General features: G+C 46.7%; 1 protein-coding gene across 4 annotated transcripts in view; it reads right to left on the reverse strand.

Annotated features, from left to right (window-relative positions):
* The window catches only part of SMTNL1 (smoothelin like 1), a 549,144-nt gene that overhangs the window by 219,416 nt on the left and 310,291 nt on the right, over positions 1–19,437 (reverse strand). For 3 of the 4 annotated variants that reach the window (XM_075349138.1, XM_075349141.1, XM_075349139.1), the window contains exon 4: positions 18,603–18,754. In XM_075349138.1, coding sequence (XP_075205253.1) covers positions 18,603–18,754 — 152 coding nt within the window. Of the gene's footprint in view, positions 1–4,608; positions 5,246–18,602; positions 18,755–19,437 lie in introns of those variants that run through there. The other variant, XM_075349142.1, reaches the window with a different exon arrangement.

The following is a 19,437-nucleotide window of genomic DNA, read 5'->3' on the forward strand; positions in this document are numbered from 1 at the left end:
ATGTGTCGTTGGTTATCTAATGACTCAGATGTTAGTTTTCATTGATGATGGGTTGATATATATTTTGCACTTCTACCATATATGATACCCGACGTATAGGTTAGCCATATATCAGGACTGGAGCTAATTATTCAGCAAACATTTTTTCATGGGTTATACACCCTTTTTTTCATGGGTTATACATTTTTCATGGGTTATATGTTTTACAGATTATGGAATAGAGGGGGTTTCCTTATATTGATTCGAACTTATAAGGTTGTGATTGGTGGTGTGTGACTGTTTGATCATGACGTATGTGTCTACAATGATGTGGGATAATGAGGGACGCCATGGCATAATAGGACTGTGCCACTATGTGCGCCCCATTTTTAACACTGTTCATATGCCGCACAGTCCGGAAGGCCTGGCAAACTGGTGGCCGATTGTAATCTGTCCGTGCCTCATTGGCGGGCCGGACCACGGTGGCCACTATTGTTATGATCAATAATTGGCTCTCTAGGTTGTGAATCATCCGTTACGCCCTGAAGGGCGTTTAACCTGAGTAACCATGACAACTGATGGCAAACTGAGACGCCGCGGCACTCGCATATACCTGACGCATGCCCAGTACCAGCATCATTCGCAGGCTGTGTGGGCGTGTCATGATATGAGTCACGATTCCGCTGCACACTATTGGCAGACTGGATGTCATCGATGCTGACGTTGTGGCTTTTGATTGGTTCTCAAAGTAATGACGGGGAATTAACTCCCTGATGGGCGTATAGTTCAGTTTCCATGACGACTTTGCTGTCATGGTGGATATGAACGCTGCGGCTTACTTCTCCGCCTCGGTGATGATCCTTTTTAATACAGTCCACACACTCAGGTAGATATGTTCCTTTTCAGTACTGCTCATATCGCTTATATGTACGATTAACTACTGGTTGATTGCGGCTTTGCGGCATCCCGCTGGCGGGCCGTATGATCGCAGGCCCTGATTTAATGCTTCAGGATAGGCTATCAGCATGACGAGTCAGCCAGCAACGCCCCTTAGGTGTGGTTACTTCAGCCACACAAAGTTATTCTAAGTTACCAGGCTTGCACACAGGTTTTTGATTTCAAGGTGATTGTTTAGCACATATATACCTTCGATTCACACTAGTCTCTCATACGTCCCCTCAGGAAGAGGGTGAAACGCGCGTTGGGACAGGCAGGTGTTGCGGTATCTACGTTACTGGTCAGTATGAGTTCAGCTTATTGACAGATTTATGATTAACAGGGATTGCCTTCCAGTTGGTAAGCTGTATTACTATTTAAAGCTCCAATGGTTACTGGCTTGTTCCCTGGCACTTAATCTATAACTAACTGCTTATAATATAATTGTCAAGCTGCTGACCTGGTTATATATGAACTGTCTATAATTAAATGTTGTATTATGATACCAGCTCACCTATTTTGTGAGGATCTACCGCTGTGGAATTTGCTGATTGATAATGTTGTGAAATTTTAATATGTTTAATAAAAATATTGTTTTTAATTAAATGGAGTTATACCACTTTTTTCTCTGGTTTCATATATTGCATAAGTGGTTGTCCAACACGAGTTGTTTGGATTGGGATTAATGTTGAGGAACATGAAGGAGGCAGGGGTCATCCGGGATAGTTGTAGTCCCTGGGCAGCTCCGTTGGTGCTGGTAAGGAAGAAGGACGGTACCATGAGAATGTGTGTGGATTACCGGAAGATCAATCAGATAACGCACAAAGATGCCTACCCTCTCCCCCGTATTGAAGAGTCACTGGCCGCACTAAAAACTACTAATTATTTCTCTACCCTTGACCTCACCAGTGGATACTGACAGGTGGCGGTTGCACCGGAAGACCGCAAGAAGACCGCATTTGCTACCTACATGGGACTCTGCGAGTTCAACAGTATGCCGTTCGGGCTGTGCAACGCCCCCGGGAACCTTCCAACGGCTCATGGAGTGCTGCTTGGGGCATCTCAACTTCGAGACTGTCCTATTGTATCTGGACGATGTGATCGTGTATTCCAAGACGTATCAGGCCCACCTGGAGCACCTGGCAGAAGTGTTCGCAGCTCTCTCCAAGTACGAAATGAAACTGAAGCCCTCGAAGTGCCATCTGCTGAAACCCAAAGTGCAATACCTCGGACATGTGGTGAGCGCAGAAGATTTGGTCCCGGATCCAGAGAAGATTGTTGCCATCCAGAGCTGGCCACGACTGGCCACAGTGAAGGAGGTGAGGCAGTTCCTGGGCCTGGTGGGCTACTACCGCCGTTTCATCAAGGGGTACACGAAGATGGCCGCGCCCATGCAAGATCTCCTCGTGGGACAGACAAAGAATGGAAGGTCCCCCGGTCCCCCGTTTGTTTGGGATGAGAAGCATGAGGAGTCTTTCCATCAGCTGAAGTCGGCCCTGACGGGGGAAGAAATCATGGCTTACCCGGACTATGGCCTCCCGTTTGTCCTCTACACCGACGCCAGCAACGTGGGCCTGGGTGCGGTCCTGTCCCAGGTGCAGGATGGGAAGGAAAAAGTGATCACCTATGCCAGCAAAAAACTCGGGCCGACGGAAAGGAACCCCGAAAATTACAGCTCTTTCAAGCTGGAGTTCTTAGCCCTTGTGTGGGCAATAACAGAGAGGTTCAAGCATTACCTTGCAGCGGCGAAGTTTACTGCCTACACGGACAACAATCCGTTGACACACCTAGATACGGCCAAGTTGGGTGCCCTGGAGCAGCGGTGGATGGCCCGATTTTCCAATTACGATTTCACTATCAAATACAGGGCCAGCCGCAAGAACACCAATGCGGATGCGCTGTCCCGAATGCCGCACCTGCCCAAAGAAGGTGTGGAAGATGACGACCTTGAGGAGATCGAACTACCCACATTCCATCAGCCACGAGGTGAGAAGCCCTGCATTAACCGACAACAGGTGAACCTTGACCCGTTGCCCGGCCAGGGGTGGCAGGAAGCCCAGGATCAAGAACCCGCGGTCCAGTTGGTCAAAACCATGATCGCGCAGGGCTCCTCCAGGATGGACCCCACGCCCCCCTCAGAGGCTCAACGGCTGTGGAAGGAGAGGAACCGGCTGTATTTACATCAGGGGAAGCTGTATAGGGAGATGATCAATCCGAAGACCCATGAGAAGGTCCACCAGGTTGTGGTCCCCCAAGCCAGTCTGCCCAGGGTCCTGCAGGCCTACCATGATGGCGCAGGGCACTTCGGTTGGAAAAAGCTGGAGATGTTGCTGAGAGAGCGGTTTTACTGGAGTGGGATGCGGGAGTCTGTGGAGGCCTGGTGTCGAGAATGTGGTCCCTGCACACTGAGGAGGCGGGACGAAGCCAGCCAAAAGGCCCCCCTACAGCCGATCGTCACTCACCAGCCGCTGGAGTTGGTTGCCCTGGACCACGTCAAGCTCACGCCCAGCCGAAGCGGGTATACATATGCCCTGACCATTGTAGACCCCTCCAGGTTTATGTTGGCTGTCCCTGTTAAAGATCTGACAGGCCGTACTGCGGCTAGAGCCTTCCAGGCGGCACGGTGGCTCAGTGGTTAGCACTGCAGTCTTGCAGCACTGGGGTCCTGGGTTCACATCCCACTAAGGACACCATCTGCAAGGAGTTTGTATGTTCTCCCCGTGTTTGCGTGGATTTCCTCCGGGCACTCCGGTTTCCTCCCACACTCCAAAGACATAATCTCAGGGAACCAAGATTGTGAGCCCCAATGGGGACAGTGTTGCAATTGTATGTAAAGCGCTGTCGTATTAACAGCACTATATAAATGAATACATTATTATTATTATTACTTCTGCCGACCGCACGGCTACCCGGAGAGGGTACTCACAGACCAAGGCTCAGCCTTTGAAGCGGAGATGTTCCAAGAGTTCTGTCAATTGTACGGGTGTAAGAAGATCCGGACTACGCCATATCATGCCCAGACTAACGGGATGTGTGAGAAAATGAATCACCTGGTCCTGAACCTCCTCAAGACCCTACCGTTGGAGGAAAGGAACTTGTGGACGGAGAAATTGCCTGACCTGGTGGACATGTACAATAACATCCCCTGCAGTTCCACCAAGTGCACGCCCGCATATTTGATGAGAGCCCGACCGGGACGGCTGCCCGTGGACCTGGAGATGGACATAGAGGCACCCAAAGCCCTTCCCTCCACTAACAACTGGGAAACCAAGCGGCAGATGCAGTACCGACAGATCCAGGAGTATGTGGAGAGGAATCTGCGCCAGAGCCGAGAAAAGCAAGAGCAGCACTTCAACAAGCGGGCTCCGTCTGCCCCCTTTGAACCTGGGGATGTGGTACTGATGTTAATGTTGGCCATAAATTTACTTCGATGCAATCTAGTCATGCATCCCTCTTAAACTGTCTGCAGTCCAAATTATGAGTCACTTGTGGTAGCATGCATACCACTCTCTTTCACCCACACCAGAGACACGTACTCGGATATGAATTGAAAGTAAGACTGATTTATTCCGGAAGTGAAAATACATTTAAACGGACTTATTGGCTAGGTGCCAAGAATACGTAACACGTCTCCTATTGGATAAAGTAGAACAGCTTATTCTGTGATATAGAATATTCTGTAATGTACTTGCTTCCTCATTTATATTAAGCAATGTCAGCATAATTCACTTGTCACAAGACTGTCTGTCTGACTCTTATGCCAAGAGATATATGTGTGGTACAGTTCAAACACCATCTTCAATCCTGTTCTTTATGGATATCTCCATATAACTCTTACATACTCATAATAGTTCATAATCTTGTCCATAACAGTCCCCCCTTTGGAGATAACCAAAAAGTCTTTCCTTACTTTTTCCCGATCAATATCTGTCCTAATGCCAATGGTTACCTCACTCACATACGAGATACCCCATCCCTTGTGGATGAATCTCCCCACCCAACAGACTATGCATAGGAAGCCAGATCCTGACCGTATTCTCTAGACTGTCCTCATGGCTATGTTCCATTTGCACACGTTATTCAGGAAGGGGGAACGTGGCAGTAGTCCTCTAATTGGCTAATATTTATCAGGGTTGGTTTCACTCAGAGTTTCATGCTCCTCAGTCCTCAGGCGGTAATGGTGGGACATCATCAAAGGTGGAATGCACAGTCGTCTTCCGGTCCACATGCTTAGATATCATCGTCCTGGCACAAAGTATCGGGTAGAAGAGGGAAGACAGCCATCTCCTGGTCTCAGGTCCGACATCTCTTTGTTGTGGAATGCATGGATCTTCGTCCGAAAGAAAAAGAGTGAGAGAAGAGAGAGGAAAAGAGAGAGAGAAAGATTGAGAAGAGAGGAATAGAGAGAAAGATTGAGGAAAGAGAGAGGAAGATTGAGGAAAATAGAGAGGAAGTGAGGAGAGAGAGAAAAAGAGAGAAAAAGAAAAGAGAAAAATCTAGATCTGGTTGGATCTGGAGGAGAAAACTCAAAAACGTATATTAAGCAAATGTTTAAACAAACAATAAGCTTAGTTGAAGTATCTGGGGGTACTTCTAAACAGGATTTCATAGGGTCTCAACCTAGTGGTCCCTGCTGGGGTGTGTTTGACACTGAACAATTCAAGGGGAAGACTCTCATGCCCTTGCTTTCTACACTGCCCCATCCTCCCAACCTTCCCTCTATTCTGTGGCTGGTATGGGGTGTGTAGAGTCAGTTCTGTGTCTAAGGCCTGTCATATCTCTTGGCTGGCAGTGAAAGCAGGTCACTAGCCACTTTCTATGGTCTCCGGGAGCCCACAGCTGCACCCTATCTCAGTCCTCTTCTTCTTCTGGGACTTGCTCTTGTAGGGTCAGGACAATGTTTTCTCAAGACCTTCCATCTTTCCTTTCTTCTTCACATCGGGGTCATTCAAAAAGCACAGATTGACTGACTGTTTCTTTGGTAAGTGGTCTTGGGGCTTCTTTGGATGTTCTGTCAGTGAGGGCACTTCTTACTGCTTCCCTTGACTCCTCCAATGTAGGCCTCAACCCTGCTCACCGCGACTCTGTCTGGCAATAGCAAAGCTTCCATCCGTTCCTCTATGGCCTCATGGCGGTGTACAGTTCCATTGGCAGTGATCAAGTCTCTTGTCTTCCATACAGAGTAGATGCTGGCTGCCATCTTGCAGGCTTCAGCGAGAGCACATACATCTGCTTCTTCACAGACAGGCATGCGGGTAGCGACTGCTCTATCAGCACAGCATCTTCTGCTACCAGCACCATACCCATGTGGAACCGTCTTCTTGATGCACATCTTGATCCATCCGCAAAGGGGTTAAGTCAGGGTCCAAAGGTGTATCCGTCACTGTATCGAATCCAGAGTTTCCTCAGCTATGCCAGAGTCGACTACCTCTTCCACCAAGGTGTCAGAGGTGGGACACTCCTCCCCCCTTGGAAGAGGGAGAGGTTTAGCAGGATTAATGACCCCACACCGGGAGATGGTGACTTTGTCAGGGAGCAGTGATGCCATATGGGCACTGATCTTCAACTGGTGCTTTAGGTAGGTGTTCAATCTGGCTGAGTAGTATTCACAGGGCTGCTGTCTTCCTCCATGGCAAACAGGTAGAATGACTTCTGGGCTGGAGATGACGTGATGATACTCTTCAGGGCGGTCACATTCCCCCTTTGTTAAACGTAGCTCGTCCGCGAGCTACAGGACACCAAGCAATTATTAAACTTGTAAGGGAAAAAGGTTAATATAAATAACATTTATTAGCAGGTTCATCCCACATTAGGGAGGCACTTTTTCTTAAATGTTACAACATTAGAGTTCATCTGCCAACAGGGGGACGCCACCGGTTTTGAAGGCAGCGGGGACTCAACCTGCCCCGTTGCAGTCCCTTCCTGCGACAGTTCAGTCCCAACGTCCCGGATCCCAATAACTCCCCACCCAAACAACCTGTTTCCCCTGGAAATCTAAAGTGGGTCCTTGGCCGGGTGAATGTCCCGGGATGTGTCAGACGACTCTTGTGGGCACAGGAGGTCAGATTATGTACAAGACACAAGTTTGTGTTGGTCACGCCAGTCCTGTGACCATGGTCCATTTTTACTTAATTATTACAACAACGAAGTCCCTGAAAAAGTCAACAAAGTCCATGTACCGGTTGTACACTTGTAGCAAATTTAGAGGAAAATCAGGTTACTTTGCCGTTTAATTAAAACCATTTCATTAAAGCACTCATTTTCTAGCAATTTCTATATGAAAAACAACAAACTGAAAAACAACAAACAAAAACACCGATACCTAACAGTTATATGGCATCGTTAACTTTTTGTGGCATTAGCATTTTTACTTTAATAGTAGATGGTCGGGTCCCGTAGCCACGCCTCTTTGCGGCTGCGTGCTACCTCTGCCGACACATACCCTTCCTCATATATCATATGCTTGGTCACCTCCAGGGCATACCAGCTCTGTTCCCCGGAGTGTCGGGTATAAGTCACCATTTCTTCGGGCTCCAGATTACGTGCAGGGTGTTTCCAAGGAAGGTGTGGAGACACATTCCACCGGGACACAAAACCCCTGCTGTGAGGCCTGCTTCACGGATAAAACCCCATCCCTGCTCGGGGTCAAAACGATCCACAAGACCACGGCACCGTGGCCCTTTAACTCGTGAAGCAGCGCTCCTCACCTGCTCCTTCTCTGCTCTGTAGCGGGTGGCAAGCTCCCATCGTCGCCGCTCTCTGGTGACGATCTCCTGCTGTAATTCTTGGCTGTGTCGCTCCCAGTATTGGGCGTTGGGGTCTGGCCTCAGCTCCCTAACTGGCTCTGGCTTGAACTGGTCTCGTGCGGCCCCAACAGCCGTCAGGATGTCACGCGGTAGTGGAATCTGTGAACTTGCAGGTCCCACTCCCGCTGCTGTAGGTAGAAAGACCAACTGCTCCGCAGCCGGGGTTTCAGGGCCCAGGTGCTCCGCCTCTGAGGACGGGCCCGGTGATGCGGCCGGGTCTGATCTGGCCGGGGTCCGGGTGACCGCTGACGTGACTGGGATGACGGTAGGCTTCGGGGCTGCTGCTGGAGCTTCATATGAAAATACTGCAGGTTCCGCTGCCGGGATGGGTGATGGCAGTTCGGCGTCCGCTGAGGACAGGGTAGGTGACGGTGGAGTGGTTGCTGCAAGTGGGGGCGGACCGGATCCCTCAGCCGCCATGGCCGGATTAAGGTAATCAACAGGGACTGCGTAACCACTTACCCTCTCTTCACGTGGGATTTTGATCTCGCCGCCACCACCAGGCTCCTCATCTCTTCCCTCCGGTGATTCAGTATGAACAGGAACTGCGTCCGCATTCTCCTGCACAGCTGCTCGGTCTCTTCTTCAATCCAATTCGTGGTCCTGGGAATAGCACGTTTCGGTGACCAGCTCCGCTCCGCCATCTTGCCTCTGTGCTGTCCGGGAACAGTATGGCAGAGTCCTGGCGTCCCTGCTTCTCTTCCACTTTCGCTACATTCAGGCACGCCCCCTCAGTTTTCTCCCAGCACTCTTTCGCGCGCTGTGGCCCTCTGGGAACTTCCGGTTCCTGATTCAGGCTGAGGACGAAGGGCGGGGCTTCGGCTTCGCGCAGTTTCCGAGGAAGACGGCGCCCCTGGCGCGAAAAACAGCAGAAAAATGACGGACGTTGTGGGAAAAAGGATTTGGACTCCCGGACTTCACTTTTCAAAGCGCACGGCACCCAGCTTAGTGGGTCCTGCTCGCATCCTGTTCGTGACGCCAAGATTTTCGAGGTGTGCCACCCCCACGACAGCCGACGGGCTGCTCGGATCCGGATCCGCAGTGGCTCGAGGGGTCTCCGGACCCGAGGCGGGGTCGCGCGGCCGCTCGAAATGAAAAAGGGGGAAAAGATATTTACAAAAGGGGGGTGAAAGGATTAGATAGTGTTTGTGACGCCACCCACGGGTCGCGGTAAAGCGGGATTCCACCGCTGCTGCGTTTGGGAGAGAGCGCCCGGGAGCGATGGAATGGCAGCTCATGATGTTAACCCCTCCGTGGGAAGGGAGACGGTGTCCCGGGGCTCGGTGATGGCTGGCTGGGGACCCGTCGGGAGTAGAGGGGCATGACGTACTCACACAGTCCAGAGATGCTGACACTGACACCGGGTAAACCAAAGTCTTGAATGCCCAGTAGCCTTTGGCTGAACATGCTGGGTCCGTGCCCTTTTGGCGTTGCTGGTTGGTCTGAAGCCTTGTTCCTTGGCACTGTGTTTACTCTGTGTGGATCCCTTTTGCCTGAAACTACTCGGGTCCCGCTCACCTGCGTGGCTAGCAGAATGAGCTTGCTCTCAGGGTTCACGCTTAGGATTTTCTGGACGGTTTTGGGAAGTTCTATCCCCCTCGTTGCGCTAGTACCCCGATTTTGGAGCGGGTGGAGAAATGGTTCGTGAAGATTTCGTCCTCGTCGAGTGAATTACTGGGCTGCATAAAGCTCCTTCCCAGCCTAGGGTTGGCGTACCCCGCCGTGCCCTGGTCCCTGCCCGGTTGTAGCACAAGGCCGCCGATCTCCCCTCCGTGGCAGTACCGTGTCCCCTGTCAATACCCCCTACGACCGGGGTTCCAGCTCCTTCCAGGCCAGGCCAACGTCTGGCACCTGGGACGGGTACAGGAGCCCAGCTCCGCAGCGTGACATTTCCTTGTCACGGCTCACTGACTACTCTCTGACTACTCCTGACATTTCTGGCCCTCCTTCTACCATCCCTCCATCTGGGTGTCCCTATTCCCCTCAGGCCGCCCAATGGGTGTAAGGTGGGTGTAGTGCAGAGTGTTCCTCAGGATTTGTGTATACCTGTTCTTAGCAACACCAAAGGGACAGGACCCGTAACCAAGGAGGAGTGGGTACCATGCAGAAGGGCAGATTGCACGGCACCCTTGTGACGACCTGATAGGCCAGGGCGTCACAGATCCACCTCTAGAAGCGCAATAAAAAAGGGCCCATCGAACACCGTACCGGTTCTGATCTCTGACGGATCCGGCATCAACTGGAGCCCATCACGGCGGTAACTGGTATCTCTCGGGCGAACTGGAACTGTGAGTAAAGAAACCTTGAACCATCATAGACTGTGTCCGCCCTGTCCTTGCCGTCGCCCCGCGCTTCGGCGCCGGCCATCACTACATCCCTCATCATCCTCCCTGGGGCCCGCTCCACCTGTGGGGAGCAGAAACATCTTAGCTGCTACAACCATCCGCCCCGGAGGACAGCGACAGCAGCGGCGGCTATTCCTTTGCCGCATACCGCAAGTGGCTTCACGAGACAAACCTCCGTTATCATCCCCCCTTCTTTATTGTACACCTTAGGGCCATAAAGCAGGGTAGGGCCACCTGTGACATCCCCAGACCCGACATCACCAGGCCCGGCGACGAGTATAAGTTAACCCTTTTCCCCATGGCTGCTACATGAACGTCTCATGGTGTAAAAATACACCGTGTGCAGAATTATTAGGTAATTTGTGTTTTAGAGGGTTTTTTTAATTATTGATCTACAACTATGTTCTCAATCAAACCAAAAGACTCATAAATATCAAAGCTGAATATTTTTGGAAGTTGGAGTGGTTTTTTTTTAGATTTGGCTATTTTAGGAGGATATCTGTTTGTGCAGGTAACAATTACTGTGCATAATTATTAGGCAACTTAATAAAAACCAAATATATGTCCATCTCACCTGTTTATTTTCACCAGGTAAACCAATATAACTGCACAAAATTTAGAAATAAACATTTCTGACATGCAAAAACAAAACCCAAAAAAATTAGTGGCCAATATAACCACCTTTCTTTATGATGACACTGAACAGTCTACCATCCATAGAGTCTGTCAGTTGCTTGATCGGTTTACGATCAACATTGCATGCAGCAGCCATCTCAGCCTCCCAGACACTGTTCCGAGAGGTGTACTGTTTTCCCTCTCTGTAGATCTCACATTTTATGAGGGACCACAGGTTCTCTATGGGGTTCAGATCAGGTGAACAAGGGAGCCATGTCATTATTTATTCATGTTTTAGACCTTTACTGGCCACCCACGCTGTGGAGTAGTTGGATACATGTGATGGAGCATTGTCCTGCATGAAAATCATGTTTTTCTTGAACCATACTGACTTCTTCCTGTACCACTGCTTGAAGAAGTTGTCTTCCAGAAACTGGCAGTAGGTCTGGGAGTTGAGCTTCATTCCATCCTCAAATCGAAAAGGTCCCACAAGTTCATCTTTGATGATACTAGCCCATACCAGTACCCCACCTCCACCTTGCTGGCGTCTGAGTCGGAGTGGAGCTCTCTGCCCTTTATTGATCCAGCCTTTGGCCCATCCATCTGGCCCATCAAGAGTCACTCTCATTTTATCAGTCCATAAAACCTTTGAAAAATCAGTCTTAACATATTTCTTGGCCCAGTCTTGACGTTTTATCTTATGTTTCTTGTTCAAGGTTGTCGTTTTTCAGCCTTCCTTACCTACTTGGCCATGTTTCTGAGTATGGCAGACCTTGTGCTTTTTGATACTCCAGTAACATTGCAGCTCTGAAATATGGTCAAACTGGTGGCAAATGGCTTCCTGGCAGCTTCACGCTTGATTTTCCTCAATTCATGGGCAGTTATTTTGTACCTTTTTTGTCCAACACGCTTCTTGCGACCCTGTTGGCTATTTGCCATGAAACACTTGATTGTTCGCTGATTACACTTTAAAAGTTTGGCAATATCAAGACTGCTGCATCCCTCTGCAAGACATCTCACAATTTTGTACTTTTCAGAGATTGTCAAATCTCTCTTCTGACCCATTTTGCCACAGGAAAGGAAGTTGCCTAATAATTAAGCACACCTTATATAGGTTGTTGATGTTATTACACCACACCCCTCCTTATTACAGAGATGCACATCACCTGATTTACTTAACTGATAGTTGGCTGTTAAGCCTATACAGCTTGGAGTAGGACAACATGTATAAAAAGTATCATGTGATCAAAATACAGTTAGGTCCAGAAATATTTGGACAGTGACACAAGTTTTGTTATTTTAGCTGTTTACAAAAACATGTTCAGAAATACAATTATATATATAATATGGGCTGAAAGTGCACACTCCCAGCTGCAATATGAGAGTTTTCACATCCAAATCGGAGAAAGGGTTTAGGAATCATAGCTCTGTAATGCATAGCCTCCTCTTTTTCAAGGGACCAAAAGTAATTGGACAAGGGACTCTAAGGGCTGCAATTAACTCTGAAGGCATCTCCCTCGTTAACCTGTAATCAATGAAGTAGTTAAAAGGTCTGGGGTTGATTACAGGTGTGTGGTTTTGAATTTGGAAGCTGTTGCTGTGACCAGACAACATGCGGTCTAAGGAACTCTCAATTGAGGTGAAGCAGAACATCCTGAGGCTGAAAAAAAAGAAAAATCCATCAGAGAGATAGCAGACATGCTTGGAGTAGCAAACTCAACAGTCGGGTACATTCTGAGAAAAAAGGAATTGACTGGTGAGCTTGGGAACTCAAAATGGCCTGGGCGTCCACGGATGACAACAGTGGTGGATGATCGCCGCATACTTTCTTTGGTGAAGTAGAACCCGTTCACAACATCAACTGAAGTCCAGAACACTCTCAGTGAAGTAGGTGTATCTGTCTCTAAGTCATCAGTAAAGAGAAGACTCCATGAAAGTAAATACAAAGGGTTCACATCTAGATGCAAACCATTCATCAATTCCAAAAATAGACAGGCCAGAGTTATATTTGCTGAAAAACACCTCATGAAGCCAGCTCAGTTCTGGAAAAGTATTCTATGGACAGATGAGACAAAGATCAACCTGTACCAGAATGATGGGAAGAAAAAAGTTTGGAGAAGAAAGGGAACGGCACATGATCCAAGGCACACCACATCCTCTGTAAAACATGGTGGAGGCAACGTGATGGCATGGGCATGCATGGCTTTCAATGGCACTGGGTCACTTGTGTTTATTGATGACATAACAGCAGACAAGAGTAGCCGGATGAATTCTGAAGTGTACCGGGATATACTTTCAGCCCAGATTCAGCCAAATGCCGCAAAGTTGATCGGACGGCGCTTCATAGTACAGATGGACAATGACCCCAAGCATACAGCCAAAGCTACCCAGGAGTTCATGAGTGCAAAAAAGTGGAACATTCTGCAATGGCCAAGTCAATCACCAGATCTTAACCCAATTGAGCATGCATTTCACTTGCTCAAATCCAGACATAAGACGGAAAGACCCACAAACAAGCAAGACCTGAAGGCTGCGGCTGTAAAGGCCTGGCAAAGCATTAAGAAGGAGGAAACCCAGCGTTTGGTGATGTCCATGGGTTCCAGACTTAAGGCAGTGATTGCCTCCAAAGGATTCGCAACAAAATATTGAAAATAAAAATATTTTGTTTGGGTTTGGTTTATTTGTCCAATTACTTTTGACCTCCTAAAATGTGGAGTGTTTGTAAAGAAATGTGTACAATTCCTACAATTTCTATCAGATATTTTTGTTCAAACCTTCAAATTAAATGTTACAATCTGCACTTGAATTCTGTTGTAGAGGTTTCATTTCAAATCCAATGTGGTGGCATGCAGAGCCCAACTCGCGAAAATTGTGTCACTGTCCAAATATTTCTGGACCTAACTGTACTAATTTGCGTAATAATTCTGCACACAGTGTAGATAAATAAATGAAAAAATTGCCATAGTGTCCCCCATATTATGATACCCAGCACAGATATAGCATACGGCTATAGGCGCAGCCCCCAGCATTGTGCTTATTTTGGCTGAGTATAAATATACAGTAAGAGGGACCTCATGTGGCTTTTTGAAATTATTTAAATAACTTAAAAAAATGGCTTGCAGTACCCTCAATTTTGATACCCAGTCATGATGTAGCCATCAGCTGGGGGTTGGTATTCTCAGGCTAGGGCGGCCCATGGTTATTGGGCCCCCACAGCGTGAAAATTGCAGCCAGCATCCGCCCACAATTCTTGCATCCATTAGATGTGACAATTCCGGCATGTTACCTGGCTCATCCCGATTGCCTAGGTGTGGTGGCATTCGGGTTAATATCAGGGGTTAATGACTGTTCACAGCTGCTATTAAGTCCTAGATTAGTAATGGGAGGCGTCTATTAGACTCCCCCATTACTAATCTGTAAGTGAAAAGAAATAAACACAAACACAAAAAAACCCCTTTATTTGAAATAAAATACAAAAGCCCACCCTTTTTCATTTCTTTACTAACTCCAAAATCCAATTCCGATGTAATCCAGACCAGGTCCCATGATGATTCCAGCTGTGCTGCATACTAAAGTCACAGCACGCGGGGCACAGAACATTGCATGAAGCAGACAAGACTGACTGAGCCGCCACAGAGATAAACCTTGACTAGTGATGAGCTGAGCTGCCAATATCTGGGATCGGTGGGTCCAACCAAGTTTAAAAAAAAAACCAAAACCCGGTTCAGTCCTGGATATCTGCAAGGACACTGGTCTCTATAAAAGTCTATGGGGACCTGAACCATACACTTTAAAATGGTGTAATTAAGGATAGAGGATTAGAGCAAGGTCGTTATATTTACCAGTCATTTACCAGCTCATTAGCCTCAATCATATGTCCTGCTTCCCCTGCTAAGTGGCAGTCCCAGCATTTGAGATGGTTGCATTCAGATCGCGCCCACACCCTGTGTGATACCATGTCTAACTGCAACCACACAGTGTGTTTTCCTATCATGGTGTAAAAATAAATAAATAAAAAAATTGGCTTTAGGGTCTCCTGATATTATGATACCCAGAACAGTTAAAGCCTACGGCTACAGGCTGCAGCCTTCAGCCGCATGCTTATCTTGGCTATGTATCAATATAAGAGAGACTCCATGCAGCTATTTTAAAAATTATTTAAATAAAAATGTTTTTATAAATGTTGTGCCCCCAATTTTGATAACCAGCTATGATAAAGCTGACAGCTTGGGGCTTCTATTCTCAGGCAGGAGAGGCCCATGGTTATTGGCCCCCAGCCCCAAAATAGAAGCCTGCAGCTGCCCAGGATTATCGTATCCATTAAATGCGACAATCTGGAACTTTACCTGGGTCATCCCGATTGCCCTGGTGCAGAGGAAATCAGAGTAATAAGTGGTTAATGACAGTTCAAAGCTGCCTCTAAGCCCTAGATTAATAATGGGAGGCATCTCTGAGAACCCCTATTACTAATCTGTAAGTAAAAAGAAATAAACACAAAACCCATAAAATTATTTGAAATAAAATGCAAAAACTCCACCCTCTTTCTCAAATTTATTAAACCCCAAAACACCTTCAAGCAGAGACTGAGCTGCAGCGATGAGCGTGGATGTCACTCAGTTTATCTGCAGTCATAGCTGGAGGTTCTTACGGTACCCCACCTGTGACCACAGGTAAACTGGCCTCAGGTGACCTCATCAAACTCAGTGGCCTCATTTCACAAGCATTGATGCGGTTTTCTGCTAGGAGATGCAAATTTCCATCTCCTAGCAGAAAACTGCACCAAAACGGCGTCAAAACTGTTTTTTTGCCAAGAGATGCAGATTTTGTGCTGCAATTTATATACCAAATTCCTGCACCTAATCTGCATCTCCTGGCAAAAAAATCGCATCAAAACTGTATGCATTATGATGTGGTTTTGATGCAATTTTTTTGCCAGGAGATGCATATTGGATGCAGGAATATGGTGCATAAATTTTAGCACCAAATCTGCATCTCTTGACAAAAAACACGCGTTTTTCTGCCAGGAGATGAAGGTCTTTGAACTCAGTGACCTCATCTTTGTGGGACCTCATGTGGATTTTGACAGAACTGGGTGTTTGGGGTTAATAAAGGGGTGAAAGAGGGTGTTTTTTTTGTATTTTATGTCAAATAAAGTATTTTTTCGGTGTATGTGTTCAATTCTTTCACTTACAGATTAGTAAAGGGCAGGTCTTACAGACCCTCCCATTATTAATCTAGGACAAAAGGCAGCTGTAAGGTGTTATTAACTCTTGCTATTACCCCAATTGCCACTGCACCAGGGCAATCGGGATGAGCCAGGTAAAGTGCAGGCCGCATCTAATGGATGTGACAACTCTGGGCGGTTGCAGGCTGCTATTTTTAGGTTACAAACAAAAAGCACACACAGGAAACGAGGTTGCATATTGCCCAAATGGTATATTGTATCAATCATTTAAATCTCTTATTAGTAGCAACCCATGACTACATATTGGTGATGGACAAGTCGCATAACAATAAGGTTAAGAAGGAGAGAAAGAAACGACCAAACGTCCAATGTGTGAAAACAAGATATTTTATTATTGATCAGTGCACAAGGTGGACATACAAATAAAAGAATTTAAAAACAACAACCAGGAAAAACCGGCAGTGTGACACTCATGAATATAACTACCAGACTAGAACAAGCAACATATATGTTATGGCAAGTTATCAATGGGTATGTAAGAGAAATGGGGTAGAATATTGAGGGGTTAATGGTGTGAAAAAAAGCTGATCCAAAAATATATAGCTGCATGGGATTGGCTACTTAGGGATTATTCCTATACATCAAGATATAAATAGCCCGCTCCCCCCTGACGAAGGCGGTTGCCGAAACGGCCGTCGGGTAGGCGGAATTTCCGGCTCTTTACATCCCCATTGATGCACACGTGGTAAGTCACAGCATGGCCTGTACGTAATGTAATATCCTTCCTCCATCTGGTAACACGTGGAGCGGGCTATTTATGCCATTGATTGGTATTCCCGGGTACATTGCATACCCTTCTTGCTCCTTATGATGATCCTGTCTGTAACTTCCATATAGCAACTCATATTGGTCTTTCCATGTGGCTTCATAACTGACTCTAACAGCACCAATATTACTTTATTGCAGGCTATCTGGTTATTCTAGAAATGGGTGTTTTTTCTGATATATGTGGCTTTTGACCCCTTCATTACTGCATGACCGGCTACTTTATAGCCAATATAATATCTAATACCTAGTAGAAAAAAGCAGCAAGTTTCCAGCGCCAGGAGAAGCTTAGTTAAAAATCCACGTTATTAAGAAAAATAAATAAAAAACCAGCAGGTACAGCATATGTTGGATGACTTACAGAACTAGTTCCTGGCGCTGGAAACTGGATCTAATGGATGCGACAATTCCGGGTGGCTGCTGGCTGATATTGTTAGGCTGGGGGCTCCCCATAATGTGGAGCTCCCCATCCTGAGAATACCAGCCTTCAGCTGTGTGGCTTTACCCTGGCTGGTATCCAAATTGGGGGGGGGCCTCACGTCGTTTTTTTTTTTTAATTATTTATTTATTTTTTTTACTGCTCGATATAGACACGCCCACCGGCGGCTGTGATTGGTTGCAGTGAGATAGCTGTCACTCAGCATGTGGGCGTGTCTGACTGCAACCAATCATATGTGCTGGTGGGCGGGGGAAGCAGGAAATACGAGATGTATTAATGAGCGGCCGGCATTTTCAAAAGAGGAGAAGCCACCACAGTGTGAACGCCATGCAGCGCCGCGCCGGTGATCGTGGATCGGTGAGCATGAGAGAGGGGGTGGGAGGGAGAGACCGACATGGACAGAGAGAGAGAGATAGAGACATAGAGAGAGACCGACAGACCGACCGACAGAGAGAGAGAGACCGAAAGACCTGCCTTTCTTATGTCAAAAAAACATACGGATCGCAACAAAAATGCAATGCAAACACACTGCTTAACATATTGGCAGCGTTTTTCTACAACTCATTGATTTCAATGGGTGTAGAACGCTGCCAAAACGGACAAAAGAATTGACATGCTGCTTTTCTAAACGCGGAGATTTTTATACATTTTTGACAATCAAAACGCTGTCTTTCAAAAAGCATCGTGTGCACAGATTTTGCATGATTCTCATAGACTTTGCTGGGGAAGCACAACGCATGCATTTTGTCAATGACACAGTGCAGTTGTAAATGCAGCCAAAACGCAGAAAAAAATGCAACGTGCGCACATGGCCTTAGCCATACCTCTTTGTGTGTCCTTGTATTTTATGCATTTTAAGTAACAAGCTTTCTATACCTTTAGCCTTATAAACCAATACATTTATATTTAACATACATTAGATGCCTTTTTTTCATATTTATTGTGTGGGTTTAATTATAATCACAGTGTTGGGTATCAGTGCCTCTTGTCTGGTGTAGAGGGTCTGGTTCTCTGTACCAGTCTACCTGTCCTTTCTAGTGCACTCTCCATGTCTGTATTTTCTGAAAAATATATATTTTTTCTCTAATTGAATAAAATATCTTTTTGATTTATATTATTGATTCTAGTGGTTCATTGATATGTCTACTCAGGTTATATACCTGAATAACATCTCTTTCTTGGTTTTCATTCTAATTTTTACCACTAAAAGACTTCTTTATAGGTGGACATCTTTATAGGTTTCTTATAAGGAGGTGATGTGTCTGTGATCCAACTTGACTTAATTTGTGTTTCATTAGTGCTTGGTAAAGGATTAAAATGCACCACAATATGAATAAGACATATCCATGAATATATGTTGTGTGTATTACACAAGGCTATGGCAGGTCATCGTTCATTCTCTAATCATTTTAAATGTTTCTTAAAGCAATCATGCCATCTCTATAAAGAATTTTAAGTATTATCTTTCTCACTCTGCTGCATTGAATGCCAGCTGAAAGTTTTCTTTTCTGTTCTTTGGATCAAGAGAGTCATAGTCAAAAGCATCAGGGAAGAAAGCCAAGATCAGGGCACAGAATGCGAGGCCGCTACTCCAACTGCTTGAGAAATTTTGGATGTCCACTCCCTTACAAAACAAAAAAGCAAAGGAACATTAAAACAGTAATATGATACATATACACACATACTATCTAAAATGACACATATGCATGTTTTTCTCATATTTGTCATGAAATCAGAATAAACCTTTCCCATTTGAGGTCAATTAGGAACCAAAATTATTTATATTTGCAAAATGCCAGAATAATGAGAGAGAGAGAGAGAGAGTGTGGCGCTCCTGAGGCTCTGGTCGCCACAGGGTACTGCACTACGCTTACGGTGTAGTGCTGGTCATGGATCCAGGAGAGGTCGGTGCCAGTTTCATCATACACAACCACATACACACATGGGTTGCCCCTTCCCCACTGGGGACTGGGCTAGAGTCAGGTACCAAAGGGGTTGCCAACAGTGTGGCATTTACAGGATGCCATCACAACAGTGGCCCCAATCCACTAGCTTAGGACCTGGGTAGGGGGAGGAGCAGCCACCATGGGGAGTTAGAAGTCACACGCAGTTTTCATACAGGAGTTCTCCAGCAGGAGTGACAGTGAGTGGATGTCTTTCCTGGTAGCTCCTGTGGGACATAGGAGTTTAATGGTTGCTGTGGAGGATACCGTGTTAGTTCCCCCGAGACCAGCGCTGTTCAGGGTGCAGCACCCTAGGGTGGTGCAATTTCACATTTCATCACCAGATTCTGCCGGATGGAGGAGT

The sequence above is a fragment of the Anomaloglossus baeobatrachus genome, chromosome 5 (genome assembly GCF_048569485.1).
Source record: "Anomaloglossus baeobatrachus isolate aAnoBae1 chromosome 5, aAnoBae1.hap1, whole genome shotgun sequence".
Classification (NCBI taxonomy): Eukaryota; Metazoa; Chordata; class Amphibia; order Anura; family Aromobatidae; genus Anomaloglossus; species Anomaloglossus baeobatrachus.